At 41.1% G+C, this 16,829-nt stretch overlaps 4 protein-coding genes across 5 annotated transcripts; 1 reads left to right on the top strand and 3 right to left on the bottom strand.

Annotated features, from left to right (window-relative positions):
* Positions 1-68: 68 nt before the first annotated feature.
* LOC130694889 (nucleoporin NUP188-like) lies at positions 69-5,457 on the bottom strand. The gene is made up of 9 exons (XM_057517995.2): positions 5,316-5,457; positions 4,511-5,254; positions 4,239-4,458; positions 3,894-4,178; positions 3,575-3,829; positions 3,090-3,512; positions 876-3,029; positions 666-802; positions 69-602 (listed from the first exon to the last, which is right to left on the bottom strand). Exons 1-9 carry the CDS (start codon positions 5,327-5,329, stop codon positions 167-169), a joined length of 4,668 nt encoding a protein of 1,555 aa, XP_057373978.1. The 5' UTR covers positions 5,330-5,457; the 3' UTR covers positions 69-166.
* A 112-nt stretch (positions 5,458-5,569) lies between these two features.
* Positions 5,570-8,681, bottom strand: LOC130694909 (phosphatidylinositol 4-phosphate 5-kinase type-1 alpha-like). Of its 2 annotated transcripts, XM_059494833.1 has the most exons (9): positions 8,550-8,681; positions 7,612-7,823; positions 7,411-7,548; positions 7,097-7,348; positions 6,878-7,030; positions 6,651-6,815; positions 6,176-6,573; positions 5,963-6,095; positions 5,570-5,855 (listed from the first exon to the last, which is right to left on the bottom strand). In XM_059494833.1, exons 1-9 carry the CDS (start codon positions 8,557-8,559, stop codon positions 5,763-5,765), a joined length of 1,554 nt encoding a protein of 517 aa, XP_059350816.1. In that variant the 5' UTR covers positions 8,560-8,681; the 3' UTR covers positions 5,570-5,762. The 2 variants fall into 2 exon arrangements, with proteins under 2 accessions (XP_059350816.1, XP_057374009.1); XM_057518026.2 differs by lacking the exon at positions 8,550-8,681 and having other exon boundaries at positions 7,612-7,910.
* Positions 8,682-14,528: 5,847 nt separating this feature from the next.
* LOC130694942 (uncharacterized) lies at positions 14,529-15,385 on the top strand. The gene is made up of 4 exons (XM_057518082.2): positions 14,529-14,692; positions 14,754-14,997; positions 15,057-15,125; positions 15,197-15,385. Exons 1-4 carry the CDS (start codon positions 14,575-14,577, stop codon positions 15,354-15,356), a joined length of 591 nt encoding a protein of 196 aa, XP_057374065.1. The 5' UTR covers positions 14,529-14,574; the 3' UTR covers positions 15,357-15,385.
* An 88-nt stretch (positions 15,386-15,473) lies between these two features.
* On the bottom strand, positions 15,474-16,564 carry LOC130694946 (caveolin-3-like). The gene is made up of 5 exons (XM_057518087.2): positions 16,387-16,564; positions 16,223-16,297; positions 16,043-16,147; positions 15,890-15,978; positions 15,474-15,819 (listed from the first exon to the last, which is right to left on the bottom strand). Exons 1-5 carry the CDS (start codon positions 16,492-16,494, stop codon positions 15,714-15,716), a joined length of 483 nt encoding a protein of 160 aa, XP_057374070.1. The 5' UTR covers positions 16,495-16,564; the 3' UTR covers positions 15,474-15,713.
* Between the last annotated feature and the right edge of the window lie 265 nt (positions 16,565-16,829).

Consider the following 16,829-nt stretch of genomic DNA (forward strand, 5'->3'; position numbering starts at 1 on the left):
CTAATAACAAGTATGTGATAAGACACGGAAAGTGATAAGACAAGTATTTGCTCTTTGAAATCTGTTTTTTTTTGTTGTGAAAAAAACCCCAATAATTTTTTTGTGTTCAAAAGTTTAACGATCGTGCTTCAAATACATTAGTGAATTTCTGGCTCTCTTGAGCCAGCTATTTGAAAATTCGTTGAACAATATGCCCCACAAGTTTGAGGAAACTCTGATTCACTGTTGAAATGATAGGCCGTGGTGTAGCGGACAAACTGGCTGGAGATCGTAGACCCCTTTGCGCCTGCCGCCTTATCGATTCGACAAAGCTGCCCAGCTCGGCACCAAGTTCTCGCTTGAGCAGTTGTTTTTCTTGAGGGCACAGACGTGGATCGAGGATGTACAAGAGAGCTTGAGACAGGAGCAATGACAAGGATTGTTCCAGCACTAACGTTAAACGATTCCTCTCTTGTTGATCCGGTTTGGACAGTATTCTTAAGGTATGAGAAGCAACCGCATTTAATGTGCCGAAACTCAGTGAAGGAGAAGCTTCCAAATGATCCAAAGACGGTGTGCTGAAGCTAGGACTAAGATGCCTTTCCCATTTCGCGACATCAATCCTGATAAGCCATTTCAAATAAAATAGTGAGTAATACATTTGTGATTTAACACTCTACTGTTACCCGTCTTCTGTCAACAACGCAGCCAGGGGTGGATTGTAGCAGTTGAGTAAAGCCAATCCTTGCGAAACTAACTCCAGTAATTGGGACTGAAGTTCCAGGGTAGCAGCAGACGGTTGAGCGGCTTCATTATCTTTCCCCTACAAAACAAAAGCGCTAGACATTATTCTCTTTTATGGCGAAGACAACAAATAGTATTATGAAAACACGAACTTCTCCGAAGCTACTGCTGATTAGAGGAGTGATGCTGCTAGCTCGGATAAGGTGAGCTATTCCAAAATATACGGCCGAAGAAGCGGCTTGGAGAACATTCTGCATTGAGCCAGAGTGTTGTAACCGCCATGTTTGCTGGAAGACAGATAGCTGTCGGAGTAGAGCCATGACGTCGATGGCGACGATGAGATCATCTTTACTCGGATGGCGAAGTTTGAGCAGGATGTTCGTGAAAGGTTGCTGGTGGACACCGGCCAATGTCAGTGCTTGTTCCAAAAAGAAATGTCGTTGTCGACCTAGTACGGTTGTGCACAGTTGTAGACCTAATCGGTACACCATAGGTTGAGCTTCGAAAATGGCTTCTAAAGGTAGCCATAGTGTTTGATCCAGCTGAAGCTGAGTCAAAACCGCACTGCCAGCATCTGTTCTTGCCACGGCGAGGAGTACCGATAAGGCACCTTCAGCCACATCCCAGCCTTGTCGATGATGGATACAGAACTGTATCGTAGAGATTAACGATTGGAGAAGGAATGTCTCCTGCAATGCGGACAAATCAATAGCGGAAGGAATCAATTCCGTCAGCAGCGATAGACAAAGGGCAGTGATGCACGTCGCTCTGGAATTGGGATTAGTGGCATCCGCAAGTAGCAGCTGGGGTAGTTGAATGAGGCAGGCATGGGTGCAAAGAGACACTGGACGTATCCAGTCAGCTAATTTTTCATCTTTGTCAGTTCGGCTCCTTAAACGCAAAGCGGAGACGGCACTGGTGAGGACGGCAACTTGAAATCGGGCAGGAAATGAAGTCAATTCTTTCTCTGCTATTACATCCAACAGTTGACCTAGGTTAGTTAACAATCTATCATTGCTTTTTTTCTCAACCAACTGCAACATCCAATTTAGTTCGGCTAATTTTCCTAATAGTGGAGAACGATGTCCGCTCTCGGCCCGTTCAATGAGGGCTTCCAATACATCCGTGGATATTTTAGAACGCGTTCCGGCGTCTATTTCGGGACCGTAATGGGCCAACATCACAAGGAAATCCGACCATCCTGACAGGAGCAATTCCACGCCTGTTTTTTCTTGTCCGGCAGGTGGAGAGGATGCCGGTAGACTTTTGAGTACTAAATCTGACCAATCTGCTAAATGAGAGGGCAATTGGTTGAGCACGGCCTGCAATTCGGAATTGACTTTGCCACACGTGTTGTAGAGCTCGATAGCCAAGATTTGGAAAAGAAGAGCTATCCGTTTCACTTCAGGGTTCTTCTCAGCAGAGTGAAGAGGCTGACAAAGTTGCTCCCAGAATTTTGGCCTTTCTTTAAAGTACTCCATTGCCGGTGAGCATCGCTGGAACCAAAATTGATGAACTAGTTCCAGAGCTTCTAATTCGTTCTCCTCTAACAGCAGACGAGCAACAGCACGAAAGCAACGATCATCACCGTTGACCAGCATGTGCATCAATCCAGGTTGGGCAGCCACAGATTCGGTCATTAACCGGAGGATAGTGCGGATAAGTCCAGCATCTTCCAAAGTCGATTCTAGGGAATTCAGCCAAGTATTGCGTATGAGAGATGCGTCGTGTCCGAGGCAGGCCAGCAATGAAACATTCTTCCATCGATTGGCACATGATTTTAAAACTTTCAGTGCCAATGTGGCCAGTCGCAAATCGAAGCGATAAAAGATGTAATGGGCCAATACGGTGGTAAAATGTTGAGCGGTAGGGGCGCTGCTTGGACTCGATAATAGGGACTCCAAAGGCGACATATGTCCAGCAGCTTCACGATCTTTGAGTAAAAGATTGAGAATTGAAAGCGACAAACGAATGTGGCGCAGCATCACAAGTCCATGCCCATCTCGATCGTCCCAATCTGATTGCTTCATCAACTGCATTTCAGCCAATGATGAACCAAAGGCTGCAATAGCCACAAGGCTTTCTGCTTCTCCTCTGGGTGAATTGAGCAATGTTCGGGTGCATATTTGGCGCACTTGGTTTGATGAATCCGTTTGCAAGAGAATGTGAAGCCAATTGAGGGTTACGCCAATCATCAAGTCTCGTTGTTCTATGCTGACATATTGACGAGTCAGCAAGAAAGGTAAAACCTCACGAAGGATAAACAAGCTGGACGCTATAGTAACCCTCTCGTCTGCCAAGTTCGCCTAAAATCGAAATAAATTTATTTCTTTTTTTGATTTCTTTCATAAATTTGAGCCTTTTACCTGAATGAAGGCAGAAGTTAGCTTTACGAACGCGATCGTTAAAGGGTACGATCCCTGCGAGCTTTCAGTACCGGCCAATACCATGCCAATTACCCCAGGAGAGATTTCGTTTCCAACACCAGTCGGCAAGTGACGTTCAACTGAAGGAAGGATGGAAGTGCTGAATATTTTTCCTGCTACTTCAGACGCGTTTGACTCTGTAACGGCTGCGGCGAGGCATTTCAGGGAACTGGCCACTAGCTCCTGGGTGGAAGTTGAGAGTGGACCAAATCTTTCCACTAATGATAATATATGATGTCGGAATTTTTCAGCGTAAGCCGGGGAGGACATTTCAAGTTGTGGAAAAATCAATTCTAGAAAGCCCAGAACGTGTTGAACACGCGTCAATGAGTCTAGTTTGACAGCCGACAATCCGAAAGATCCCTTGAAATTGAAAAGACTGTTCAAAGCCAATGACATTTTTAAAAATAAAGTGCTTATACCACCTGTTGGAGAAGCATCTTGATCTCTGCAAGGCCGATTTCGTATAGGTTGACTTTCACTTGCCATCGGATATATTTGCCCTCGACACTGCCCACGGCTCCACGTGGTATCAGGATCTCTTTACAACCTGCCGTTTTGTATGGGTAGTAAGTTTGTAATAAGACAACTACTCCTGCTGTCGTCCATTTTAGCCATGATTCTGGAACATTCTCAATGGGTTCCATGAAGTGAGGAAGTTCCTGGACTTCTTGGCAGATCTAAAGTAGAAATGGTTTACGTTAGTTCATGTTTAGTTAGTTTCATGCAAAAGAGAAACAGAACCTTAAACTTATTTTCCTTTGCAGAATGGGCAACAGCTTTGGCGAGTTCCAACAGTGCAACAATTTCTAAAGGAAATTGGCTCACTGTTTCACTCCACACAAAGTTAAGTCCTTGATCTGGTAACCAGAAATTTTTGGCAGCTTCTGAACTTCCACGCAGTATGCAACAGGTTGCTGTTCGTAAATCTGCCTGATTCCCTAGCCTTTCTGTGTCGAAACAGCTCACTAAAACGGCGAGGAGATGGTTCATTGTTCGACAAACTATCTCTCGGAGAGATGATTCACCCTATAGGGAAAACACAAACAAGTTATTTCATTGCCAGTTTAAAAAGTCTTTGGGAAATACCTGGAAAATGGGATCACTACTAATGTCACCGATGATCTTTAGTACTCGTTGTTCGATAGCCTTTTTGCCAAACTGTTGGAATTTGGAACCACTGATGGGGTTTTCAGATGTGTAGTGATTTAACATCCAAGCAAGAAGAATAGGAGAGTATTCTGCCTTGTTTAAAAGTTTTTCCAATTGCTCTTCAATTGCTGTGTTTTTCAACCTTAAAGTTTGGAAACTGGGCAAAAGACGTTAGATATGGAAACAAATAAGTACTTCTTTAAACTTACTTGTCTTTGGACTGAACAATTTTCACAAGCAGTGCAGTTTGCATGTGACAAACACTATGTAAATTTTCTGCCAAATCACCAGAGAGTTGGCCACAGGTTGACAAAATTTCAAGAATGTCTTCAGCATCTAAATCATGACTTTCTGAATAGTGTATCAGGCATTGGAGAACTAAAAGCATCTCCTGTGACTTCAAACTCCACCACGATTTGATTATTGCAGGTGTAACAATGGCTGACTGCTGTGGGGGACTGCCTTTACTGAGCAAGTTCAGCTGTGCCAAAAGAGATTTTTTAAGTTCACTTTTTCCATCATAGGTTTCCAAAAAGCCTTTAAAAATGTTTGAATATGGATGTGCATTGTTGTAAGCCTTTTTTATGAGGAACTCGATGCTATGTAGAAGGTAGAGTCTTTCTTTATGGTAAAACTGACTGAGTTCAGTCAAGAGCCCAGGGTAAAAATGCTTGTTTTTTAAGAGGTTCTCAAACTGTTCAGCAGTTCCTCTGTATTCATTTTCTTTGTAGCTTTCTATTAACTTTGCAGTATCTTCTGCTTTCAGATGTATACTATGGCTGAGAATTGTAGGAAAATCACTTGTTGTTGGAACAGAATCTTCTTCCCTAGGTCTGAAATGTTGAATTCCAGAGACTAGCCAATTTTTGGCACTTTCTATGAAAGGTCCGACAACACCAAATGAAAACGGCTGGTTGGTGCCCGATAAAATTGACCATAATGTCTTCATGTGTCTGAGAGAGACTAATATTAGCAAATCTACGCACGTCAAATAAGCAAATATAGAACCCATACTTGCTCTTTTCCATTTTTGAAGAGAAGCTTGGAGAGAATGGTGTTGAATATAGCTAAATTGTAAAATTTTCACGATTTCCAAGTTTCAAGTTTGGATTATTCAAATCCAAACGAAAAACGACCGAACACCAAGCAGTTATTGAAATGCGCCGCTTAACTGTCGTCTGCTTGGCAATAAAAGAAATTCGACGGTCGTCAATAGATGGCGTTTACGCAAAACGCGCCAAAATTAAATTAATAATTAATGGTAATAGTTGAGTTGCAGTCTTCCCATTCCTGTGGTTTTATCAATAAGAATTTTCGCCTTCCAGTATTATAATAACTCAAAACAGAAAAAAATCGAACGTCCTCATGCAAATACAAATCAAGCAAAAACATAGCGCAAAACTTTAGTGATGCTTTGGAATGACGTGCACGATTGAGTAGTACACCATGCCAGAATGGCCCCTAACTTGATGAAATTTTCCTGAAAACTTGATTTGCCAGAAAATTCTCAAAACGTTGTGAGTAAAAGTCAGGACGGTGGACTGACACAGTATCCTGCGAAAGGAAACCAATAAGAGAAAGTTAGAGATTAAAACGATTATGTTTCCCCTTTCCAAATAAACGTAAAGGTAAGGAAACAAAAGCCATGAAAAATAAAATACTCCATCGTGAATCAAAGCTTTCAATGTGTGTTCAAGCTTCTTTTCCAGTCGGTAACTCTGCAAAATGTCAATTATGCCTAAAAACAGCAGTAGTCTTTCTCCCTTGGTATTGCGCGCTGGAACACCACCGGATCTGTTTCAACCATAAAACAAATGGATAGCACATAAAGTAAAACAAGTAAGAAAAAATCAATTTGAAGCAAAATTGCATACGGGATATTTTCTGTCACGAGATCTGCATCAACTTCCATTTGAATGCTTTCCAAAGTAGTGGAATGAGCCACTAATCTTCGACGATTGGTCGAAGCATTTGGATTCGGCTTAGTAATTCGTATTGTTCCAGCATTTTCAGTTGCGTTTCGTTCGTCTTCGGCCAAGTTGTTGTGATCACGTTCTATTTCCTCTTTAGCCGCCAAATCCAAGTTGTGGATGGCAACTAAAAGACTATAGTCCATAATTTTAAAGCTTTCTAAAACCCGACAATCACGTTGAATGGTCTTGATCAATGCGGCGTACGTTTCGGGTTCCAACAAAATTCCATCGGGATGCAATTCCATGAAATCCAAGTCCTTAAAAGTAGGAGCTTGTTTACTTCTTTCCACATCTGAAGCCTGTCATTTGAATAAGTCTATAGTTCTTAATTAAACAAAGGTGTCATTTTGTTGTTATACTATAAACGAACGTCTACTTTTCGTTTGTAAGTAGAACCCTTGAGATCGTATTTCTCGTGAAGTTTTATCGAAGATGGTAGCAAATTGTTCATAACCACCATCCGCATTGTTCTCGAATTGCAGATGTACGAATAAAACCCAAAAAACTTCGGCAACAGCGTGCGTGGATTTTGATTGAGATTCTAAAATATCAAAATATTCATTAGCACTTATGGAGGTTGGTTTATAAAGCAATTAATTATACCATGTTATAACCAGGAAGTAATTTTTTAAGAAATTCTCCTTCCTTGTATTGCACAGTTTTTATGATAAACTCGTCGTCCGCCGAAACGTAAAATATCGATCCACTTGCTCCTGCATTGCTCAGTTCTCTTAGAGGCTGATTGCACAATGACAACTGCAAAAACAAAATAAGAAAATTAATTTTAAAAAGCACTAAATGAGACTATTCCAGTTTGATTACCACAAAATCGTGGGGATCGATGCCAAAGTAATTGCGAAAATATCGGAATGCGATGGGAGCGAATGATTCGAATCCAAAATCAGAATAGCGATGTGCATTCGGCGTTTGACGAGATCCTTCGAAATGATGATCCATTGATTCGATAGTCTTGAAATCCTGCATCAAAATGTCCCTTTCCGGTTTAGGTGCCAGACCACCAATCGCGTGGCTGATGCCCAATTGAATGGAGTACATAATTTCAGAAGTGTGTATCTGTAATAAGAACACAATCAGATATTACATTTTTAATTCTGTTCAACTTCAATAAAACTTACCTTCTTATAGGTCACCTCCCCATGCTGCCCCACCCTTCGGTGACCTAATTTCCTTCTCTGATCCGCTTTCAATGATCCAGAACCGGTTGCTGAAGCCGTTTGTTTGCCATCTTCACTGGATTGATTGGAATCTCGTGTCTAATCATATAATTTCGCAATTAATACAAGTAGGACTTGATCATAGAGAGAAAAGAATTGAACCTCAAATGGACGTGGAGGCGTTGATTCTTTGTCCACAACAATAAATCCTACATCCATATCTTCAAACCATTTAAAGTCATCGTCGTAAACATATTCGTTTGTATGATGTGATTCTTCTTGATCATCCTCCGTAGGAAAATCTTCCTTCGTTTTTATGTTTTGTTCACTGCCTTTCAGCGTTGAAACTAGTGTCGGTAGGCACGAGAGGGCACCTGGATGTAGGGTGGACGTTAACAAGGTAGAATTCATTTCACGAACGGATTGTATGCATTGCTAGTCAGTGCGTGTGTGCAACGTTGAGTATAGTTTGGGCATAACTGAAATCGCTTACCAACAACACTCCAACATTTCCGGGCGTATACTTCCCTTTGCGTTCGATCACGAGATTTAAAAACACTGATTGCGAAACATCCTACGTTATTTTTACACAGAAACCGCAACTGCCAGGATGTATAGACGTCCAAATTCTTGATTGTGCTCTTAAAAAATGAAATGTAATCTCAATTGTCTTGAGTCTTGGTCCGTGAAACATACTCGTTTTTAATTAATAAGATTACTAGATGTGTTCGATAAGAAATCGCCACAGGTCAAGTATTATCTTTTCCATAAGACTGCTCGTTATAAACAGTCTGTTTAACTGTATACAAGTTCGTGATAAACCCATTGACCGAAATATATACTGCGCAGTATACCGACCAGTTTCATGAAATTCCAGAAGCTAGAGTTTTTTTCGTTCTCGGAAGAACTGTCCCCGAACATGTAGATGTATAGGATCTCATTCAATAGATAACCAGCTAAACAATTCAAGGCAGACGTTGGTTCTGATGCTCATTAAATTCAACCTACCCCATCAAACATTTCCCCCACGGATAACTAGATCACATATTTAATATGTCAAGGACTCAGCTATGAAAACGTATGTCAAACGATTTTTTTACCTCCTGTCATTCAAGTGTTGAACAATCCGAAGGCTGCAAGGTTCAATCGGGTCAGTCTGATCTTCTTGCATCGCAGTTATCTCGCTGATTTTTCCTAGTACTTGTTGATCAGTTTCCATCACGCCCTTGAAGCGTGTCGTGCTTAAAAAGATCGCCGACAGCACGTGCAGTCAACAGTTGGCTATACAAGACTACCGACCATGTTTCAAGTCAGTAACCAAATAAAGAAGTCATCCACTTGCTGGCGCGATTTCCTTCTGCTGGTTGGTGGTCTTTTGCTCATGTCAGTTTTGCTAGCATTTTACTCCGTTTATCTCCTGCGTAATGATGTAATCACGTCCAAACAATCAAACGGATCGAATCTTACGGACGTATCGTCTGGAGTTGAAAATAGGAAGATTCCAACTCCTCCATCGATACTGGAAGCTGATGACGGCGTTAGAAATGGAACAGAAAATGGCGATGGCATGCAACAGGTAGCTCCGTAAATCACTGAGGTAATCTGGATTATTTGAATATGTACTAAATTTAATTAATAATATCGAATTTCTTCGTTTCAGTGAGAATTTGGTAGATTAACATGTGAATACTCGAAGTTTGATGTGCGTTAGTAGGATTCTGCATTTAAACGACGCATGAAATGATTCATTTTTTCAGCATAAATATACTCGTATTTCGATATTGATTACTAGACTAAATCATTTAGGTTGCATACAAATAGAGCACTGTTCACAGAAAGGCATAGTCTGAGCATCGTGTTAACGTGGACCACAAACATGGACGTCACCTCGAAACGAGGGACAGCACAAACACAAAGGTAAGCACATTGGTTGGGCACTTGGCAGTTTAAAGGCTGGTTATACCTTGAACATATTGATGCACAACGAGAAGGAAAGTTCCGTCACAGTTTCACATTTTCATTTACGAATCAATCAAACAATAGAAAACAATTACGAAATACGTCAATCATACTCGACGAATTCGACCAATTTCGGCCCGTCTTCGTGAAGCCTTTTCTCACTGGGAATTCCATATTTAAATAACCGTTTTTCTTCATCAACTAAACAGAAAATCATTCACAATAAATCAATGGGGAATTGAGTTAATAAAAAACGAAATCACTTACCGAAAACAAAGCTGGTCGGAATCCATCTGGTTTACCTTCTGAAAATTTCATATTTTCGAAAGCTTTACGTCTATCAAGTACTGCGTTGTATGAACAACATCTCCTGAATGACTGACACTGAAACAATTGAAGTCTTTATATATACCCTGCCTTAAAGATGGGCGGATTGGAAGCGGATAATGACCTTAAATTAGTACGCTTGCAGCTATGTGTTAAGGAGCGGACAATGACCCGATCACCGACCTCGCCTTAAACTTTTTTTTCAAAACCTTAAAAAAAAAAAGCTTACCCCACCCGTAAGAGATAAGGTCGTCTTTGTGTTAATATATGTATGCGTCTATCGTTTGATGCAATACCTTTTGTTGCTAAGGTCGTTTACCTCACCCCTTGGTAATTTACTGCGTCTTTCATTCTAAAACAATCACAACCGAACGAAGATGAAGCAATTCTTGTTCCAGCTCGTACGAAAGAATCTGGAACGTGCGTCGTATTGCAAGGTCAGTAATGTTATTATCCACAACGGGAGTTCTTGTTTTCTCTGCATAACCTAAAGAAAAGGATCATTGATTTGTTGATGTTTAAAATGCAATTTGCAAAGCCGTAAACTATTCTGCGTCAATTAAAAATAATGGCAAATAACGTTTCGATTAAGACAGTCAAATATCAAATGATGTTTTTTAAATTAAAAAAAAAATGCGATTCAGTCTTGTTTATGTTCTTTGTATTTGCTCAGCAGACAGTATAGGTCAGGATCACTCGAAAGTTTTGCAATTTGGGGCCGGCATTAAAGTTAAAACGTTACATCCGGCTTATTTTTGAATTAATGGCTCAGTTGATAACCTCTCCGTCTGACTTGCTATACTCGTTATCGTCTGAAAAATTTTGTTATTTTTAGAACTTTCAGCAATTTTCTTTGACTGCACCATTCGGCCAATCGTCTCTGACGTAGACAGGTCTCGCACACAAAAATGTTTGCGAAAAGTGGGAAACCGCAAAATGGTGTCAGATAACATCATCCACCACATTCCTAGAAACACATTCAATCAAAACAAGGACCCAAATTGCTAAAGTATAAAAACTTAACGTCAAATTCACCTATAACCATCAGCAATAATGAGTGGGTAGGTCGCTCCTGTGATGGCGACAGCGCTCTAATCAATTGCTTTCATTTTTCTATATATCAAATGTGTGTGGTAGTAGACTAGTAGACTCGTTGAAGGCATTGCTATCTCGCTTTCATTTTTTTCTCGTTAGCTATCAATTTGGACTCTGCGTTTATAAGAGACGCAGGGTCGACCCAGTGCACAGTTTATCGAGCGAGCTGCACCGAGACTCGCCATGTTTCACGTTGGCATCCAATTGAAACATTTAATCGTTGTAATTTTCTGTATTGCTTTCCTATTGGCAGTGGACACTTCTCGTTTGTATAACGTCAGCGTCAGATCGGCTGGAACGACACTGGAAGATGACGTTGGGAGCCACACTTGCAAATCCGCAGAATGGAGCATTCCAATTCCGAATCTGAGAAATTTGGGGCTTCTTCCTAGAAAGAAAGGTCGTGTCAAAGCGTCTCGTTCTGCTGTGGTGATCCGGGAGTCGAAGATGTTCCAGAATTCTTCGCTTCAAATCACGCGTGAAGTGGCCAGCAAATTCAAGACGACCAACGTCAGTGCGACGCAGTTGAAAATGCTGTCCGTCGATGTGGACGTTCAGTTCGACGACGTGGAACGCTGCCCCTGGAATTCCAGTCACGTCTTTGAATGCGTCCCGGGACCGCTGGAAAACATCAGAGATAAGACGAAACAAATTGCTCAGCTTTTCTATTTAATGGCGGCCCATTTCGAAGAGTTGATCAGCTTCATGAGAACGGTCCAAAACTCTGCTGCCATCATACTCGGCAAACTGGAACGTGCCAGCAACGTTGCAATGAGACGCAAATCTTCCGGGACGAACAGCAAAAGGAAGTTGAAAACAGCTATGCAATCGTTGAACAAGATGAACACGAACTTGACACGTCAATTACAACAGGATCGAATCCAATTAGAAACGAGCACACAACAATGGCAAACTTTGAAGTCCAGGATCAATTTCACTCAAGACGAGGACTGGGCTAATGCTAAAATCAAATTCGAGCTGGCTAAATGGAGGTGGAGTTGTTCCAGGCAAGCGTTGAACAAGACGCAAGAAAACCTGCACAACTGGAGTCAGTTGGATGAAGAGCTTTCGATGGCCATCACAGAGAGCAGGCAAGAAAATGTTGAGATCGAAAGAGAGATGTTGTTGTTGTTTAACGGCACTAACAACAGCATCGTCCAGCTGGAACGTTATCGCAATCTGACTGAAGATTTCACTAGATACTACAAAGGGGCAGGCCACTTCTTTTTAGGCATCAGTTCGAGAGTCTCCGACATCACTGACAGCATCCCGAAGGTCGGATCTGCTGCGATGGATCAACTGGACGATCGATTTCCAGGCAAGATGAGGACCGATTTGAGACAAATCAAATGCGATTTAGATCGTAATGGCCGTTTTGTTATCCTGACGGATGGAGAATTATTGCGAAAGGATGTCCAGCGAAGAATTATTGGCTTCGTTTTAGGTGGTGCTGGCAAGGACTGTGACGTCAGTGTTTAACGAACGCGATCAAGATACCAAAATGAATCAACGTCCATGAAATAACATTTTTGACAGTAAGTTTTGAAGATGCAAAATTTAGAGACACGTGTTTCTCTTTGATGGTTCAGCTTTCTATAACTTTTCATTGATTTTCTTCGTCCGTTTTGATTTCGTGATTGATTATGGCTTACTTTAATTAACGCATATGTAATGCGCATTATACATTCCGCCATTTGACTTGGAAGAATCAAATACAATTCAGACCATGTGTCATGACTCTGTTGAATAGCCCAAAATGTTCCAGGAGCAATGATGTAACTAATAAGACGATCATTAAAGCAGCACATATATTTATTTTTGTTACGAAATCATCAAAATTGTTTTTTTTATAAGAAAAGAATTGACAAATGAAATTGCACTTTGAAAAATCAGTGGACAAATGGACAACAATTTGCGATCAATCCATCACGCACTTGAAAAGAGTTGTTCAGGTTCATGTCAGCAATGAGCTCCATTAGCACTTGGCAGTGTAAATGCTGGTGAAGTAGGCAACACGAAAACACACACACAAATTTAACTAACGCAATCACAAAAGGAATACATGATGCACTTTACATCGGATACGCAGGATCGAGGAATTTCAATTTAATTCCCAAATATTATTTACACACGTCCCCATCTGTCACGTGACGTCCGGCTTTTTCTTGCATTGCTGAACATCACACCTATCGGCCTAATGCAATCATCTACATGATGAAAAAGCCGTTAAAAAATTAAAATAAAAGGCCAATGATAAAGCGTTTAAAAAGAGCCAATGGCTTACCGGAAAAACTTGGACGGAATCCATCCGGTCCACCGTGTCTGAACAGTTCACATTTTTTCAGTTGAAACTTGATGATAATCGAGAGCCTGTGTAGGGCAAGATCTCTTAAGGAAAGATCTTGTGCTGTGACTGGTTATCTTGTCCCATTAAAGTCCACATATTTATACCCCAACTGTGTGTATACCCGATGGGCGGATCGGAAGCGGATGATGACCTACACTACAAATGCGCTCGCAGCTACAGAGGAACGGACAATGACCCCGGACCGTCGACCTCGTGATTGTTTTTACTTCTTCCATCAAGGCAATATTGGAAATTGATAGTCGTATTGCTTAAACCCCCTCCTGATTAAATCTGTTTTAATGGGCTCTATATTTATTTTTGTATTCATTTATCTTAACGTTGTTGCTTGTTTATGTTTAACCATTTGAATTCGTGTGTCCGTTAATGGACATCTGTACTAAACACGTTGAATGAAAGGGGGGTCGATCAAGTTCATGCACCTCACCATTTGACCTGGCCCCGTTTTTTAACACACCAGTTTTCTATCAGCATTCCATGTTGCAATCTTCTGTATATATCCTCGAGAGGATGGCCAGTCTCAGGCGTTAATGAGTTTTACATGGAAATACATCGAATACACAAGAGTCTCCCCCAGGCATATGAAATCCGTCTGTTGACCTCTTTTGTACATTTTTTTTTTGGCAATTAAATTAACTAGGGTAATAACAACACGTATGTAAATAATTGAGTTGAATTTCAAAATTAATTGGCAATCAAGGTTCGTCACCGTCGAGAATGGCACGGATGCGGTACGTGAGCGCTTGCCATTCCTGCGTCCACAGCCGGAAGAGCGGATCTGCTTTCGTGACCACTGGTGGCGGGATCAATCGTATAGGGACGGTACTGTACAATTTGACGACCAAGAAAAATGACATTAAGATGGTCGCAAAGAAGGACATGATTGTTAGATGGGGTACCATCAACTGGGCCGTCCCAATCAGCGGCCAATTGATTAGTTGGTACGAGTCCGTCATTCGTTATCCTTCGACAGTGTGAAGCAAATTGAATGATAAAAGATGATTCTTAGATAATAAACACGCAATAAGTTAGTTAGCTTACCTTTATCAAAGATAAAGTATAAAAGGATCCGTCGTTCTATTCGAACATCTGAACAGCGACTGAATCATTCGATGTTTTGGTCCAATCCAGGTGTGCGGCTTTCATTAACGGCATACGACATTAAATGATTTGAATGAATAATTACAGTTAGATGACCTGATGGGGATAACCTTACCAAATGAAAACGTTGATGCCAATGATTGTTTTTCACCTGACGATTGATATATAAGGCACGCCGATTGGCAAGGTGTTTCATTAGCTCTTGCAATTCTGGCCTAGCTTCTTACTGGAATAATATCGTTCCTTAATAATCTTATATTTGCATACTGAATTGAAAAATGAGTCAAGTGTTTGGAGTTCCACCACCTCTTTATCCGCCTCAGCCAGGGGGTGTCAATGGTGGTACGTTCTACGGCGAGCAGTACAGTCCTCTAGGAACACTAGCTGCTTACAAAGGTAAATGCCATTCCTATTCATTTAAATAGTTGAAATTTAAATATCTATTCATTTTAAATAGGCGATTTGATTTATCCCGTGTTTACCATCGGATTTTTTTTGTTGGGTGTGGTCGTCGTTGTCAAGATCCTCCTGACTCTTATCGGCTTATTGGGAGCTAAATTGTTTCACGGTTTCATCCCGCGTTCGTTCGATGACCTCCTGGAGCGCAAACGTCGTTCAATCGATGACAACAGCCCCATCGACCAGGCCAAATTGGATGGACTCACGGCTGTCATCATGGCCGCTCTCGATTCTCAACAATGGTATGTTGAAATTGTAAAACAAATGGTTTTTGAACTGATTGTTTATTCGATTACGACAGCCAACAGAGACTGATGTGTGAATTGGGCGATTTCGTGCAACAGTATGATTCGGCTCATCTTCTAGCCAAGTAAAATTTACATGTATGAAATATTGAAATTAGGTCATTATCAATTATGTTTTATGATTTACATCGTACAGCTTGGCCGAACGTTTAGCGCCCGAGGATTATGCAGCTCACGTTAAGGCTTTTAAGAATGCCGGCCAATGTGAGGAATACAAATGCGGGCAATCCTCAAGTTCCACGTCAAATGTCCAACCAGGAAATGATGTGGCCACTAAAGATGAAGAAAGTCTTTGAAAAATTCTATTACGAAAAAAAAAAAAAAAGATTAATATTAAATTAAGATTGAAATGATAATTTAAATAAATGCTTATTGGCATGTTTTATTCATTTTCGTGTATTTGAATAACTTGGTGACGCGCATATCGACCACGGCCAAATAGAAAACAAAGAAAGGCACTTTTTGTACAGCGTATTGCGCATGATTGGACCAAACGTGAATAAGCTATCATTTCTAAAAACTATGTTTAAATACAGTTGATTTTTAATTGACGAAATTCGGGAAGTATATTTAAATATTCAAAAGAAACGATGAAATTGAGAGACACTTGATGATTGGTCATCGTCTAGCCATTTGCTGAATCCCTTCGCATCTCAAACGGTCATGAGATCTTCCTCTTGCTGAAGGTCGGAGATGCGTTGATAACGGACCTTGATGCGTGACAGACAATGACCGCACGTCTCTATCCACGGTGCGCACCTTATTGCGAAAACAAAGAAAAACAATCAAAAGCACGCTTCACACACAAGTCTATGCAAATACAACGTACAAGGCTTGAAGAATGATGGTACTGACATCTCGCACCACGGAACAATTGATCTTCAAACAGCGGATGCACGGCACGTAACACCAAATGTGCTGGATCGAACCAGACGTTTGTTTTATTCAAGAACGTCATGTGGAACATAACACGCATACATACTTGGAATGCCAGACAGGCGAACTGCACGCCCATGCAGAAGGCTAGTAGCGGGGCGAAGAGGAGCGTCACGGACTGGTAGCAGCAGTTTTTGGTCCCGCGGTAACACTAGAACCAGTTTGCTTTTGCGATTGATTTTTTTTTTCCGAATGAACTAATTGATTAGTATACATGTGTACTTACCTTGTACGAACAATTCCAGATGCAATCGTTACTCCTGATGGATTCCGGTTCGCCAATGACGTCACTCCATTGAACCTACAACGCGTGAGATCCCTTCGTGATTATTTGATTGCCTTTGACGTGCACGTAGGGCTATATATATATATTTTTAGAATGCTACGTACTTGGAGATGATTGTTGAGGTTATTCGGATCACGTTGATCCATATCAAAACTGCTATTTAAATTTCCCTCCATGGTAATAATCCTCGTTGTTCCAGCACTGACACTCATTTTTTTCGAATTTGCAACGATTGTATTACGTCGAACGCTTTCTCACCTGGAAGGCGGCTGTTCTTCAACTGTTTTTAACTCGCCTAAAACACACATTTGACTACATACACACGAGGCATTATCTCTTCAATGTCTCCAGCCCCTTCCCTCTGCCTTTTCGCTTGTGTTAAAAGCGGGAGGGACAATGTCATGGCAACGATAAAATATCAACAAAACAATCAAGTAGACAAAGGCCAATTTTTTCTTTTTTTGTTTTCCTATGCCTTGCGTGTATTTTAATGCGCTGTTGGCGTGACCACCGACACTATATACTGATGGGCGTTCGTCCGCACACA

Source organism: Daphnia carinata, chromosome 4, assembly GCF_022539665.2.
Source record: "Daphnia carinata strain CSIRO-1 chromosome 4, CSIRO_AGI_Dcar_HiC_V3, whole genome shotgun sequence".
Taxonomy (NCBI): Eukaryota; Metazoa; Arthropoda; class Branchiopoda; order Diplostraca; family Daphniidae; genus Daphnia; species Daphnia carinata.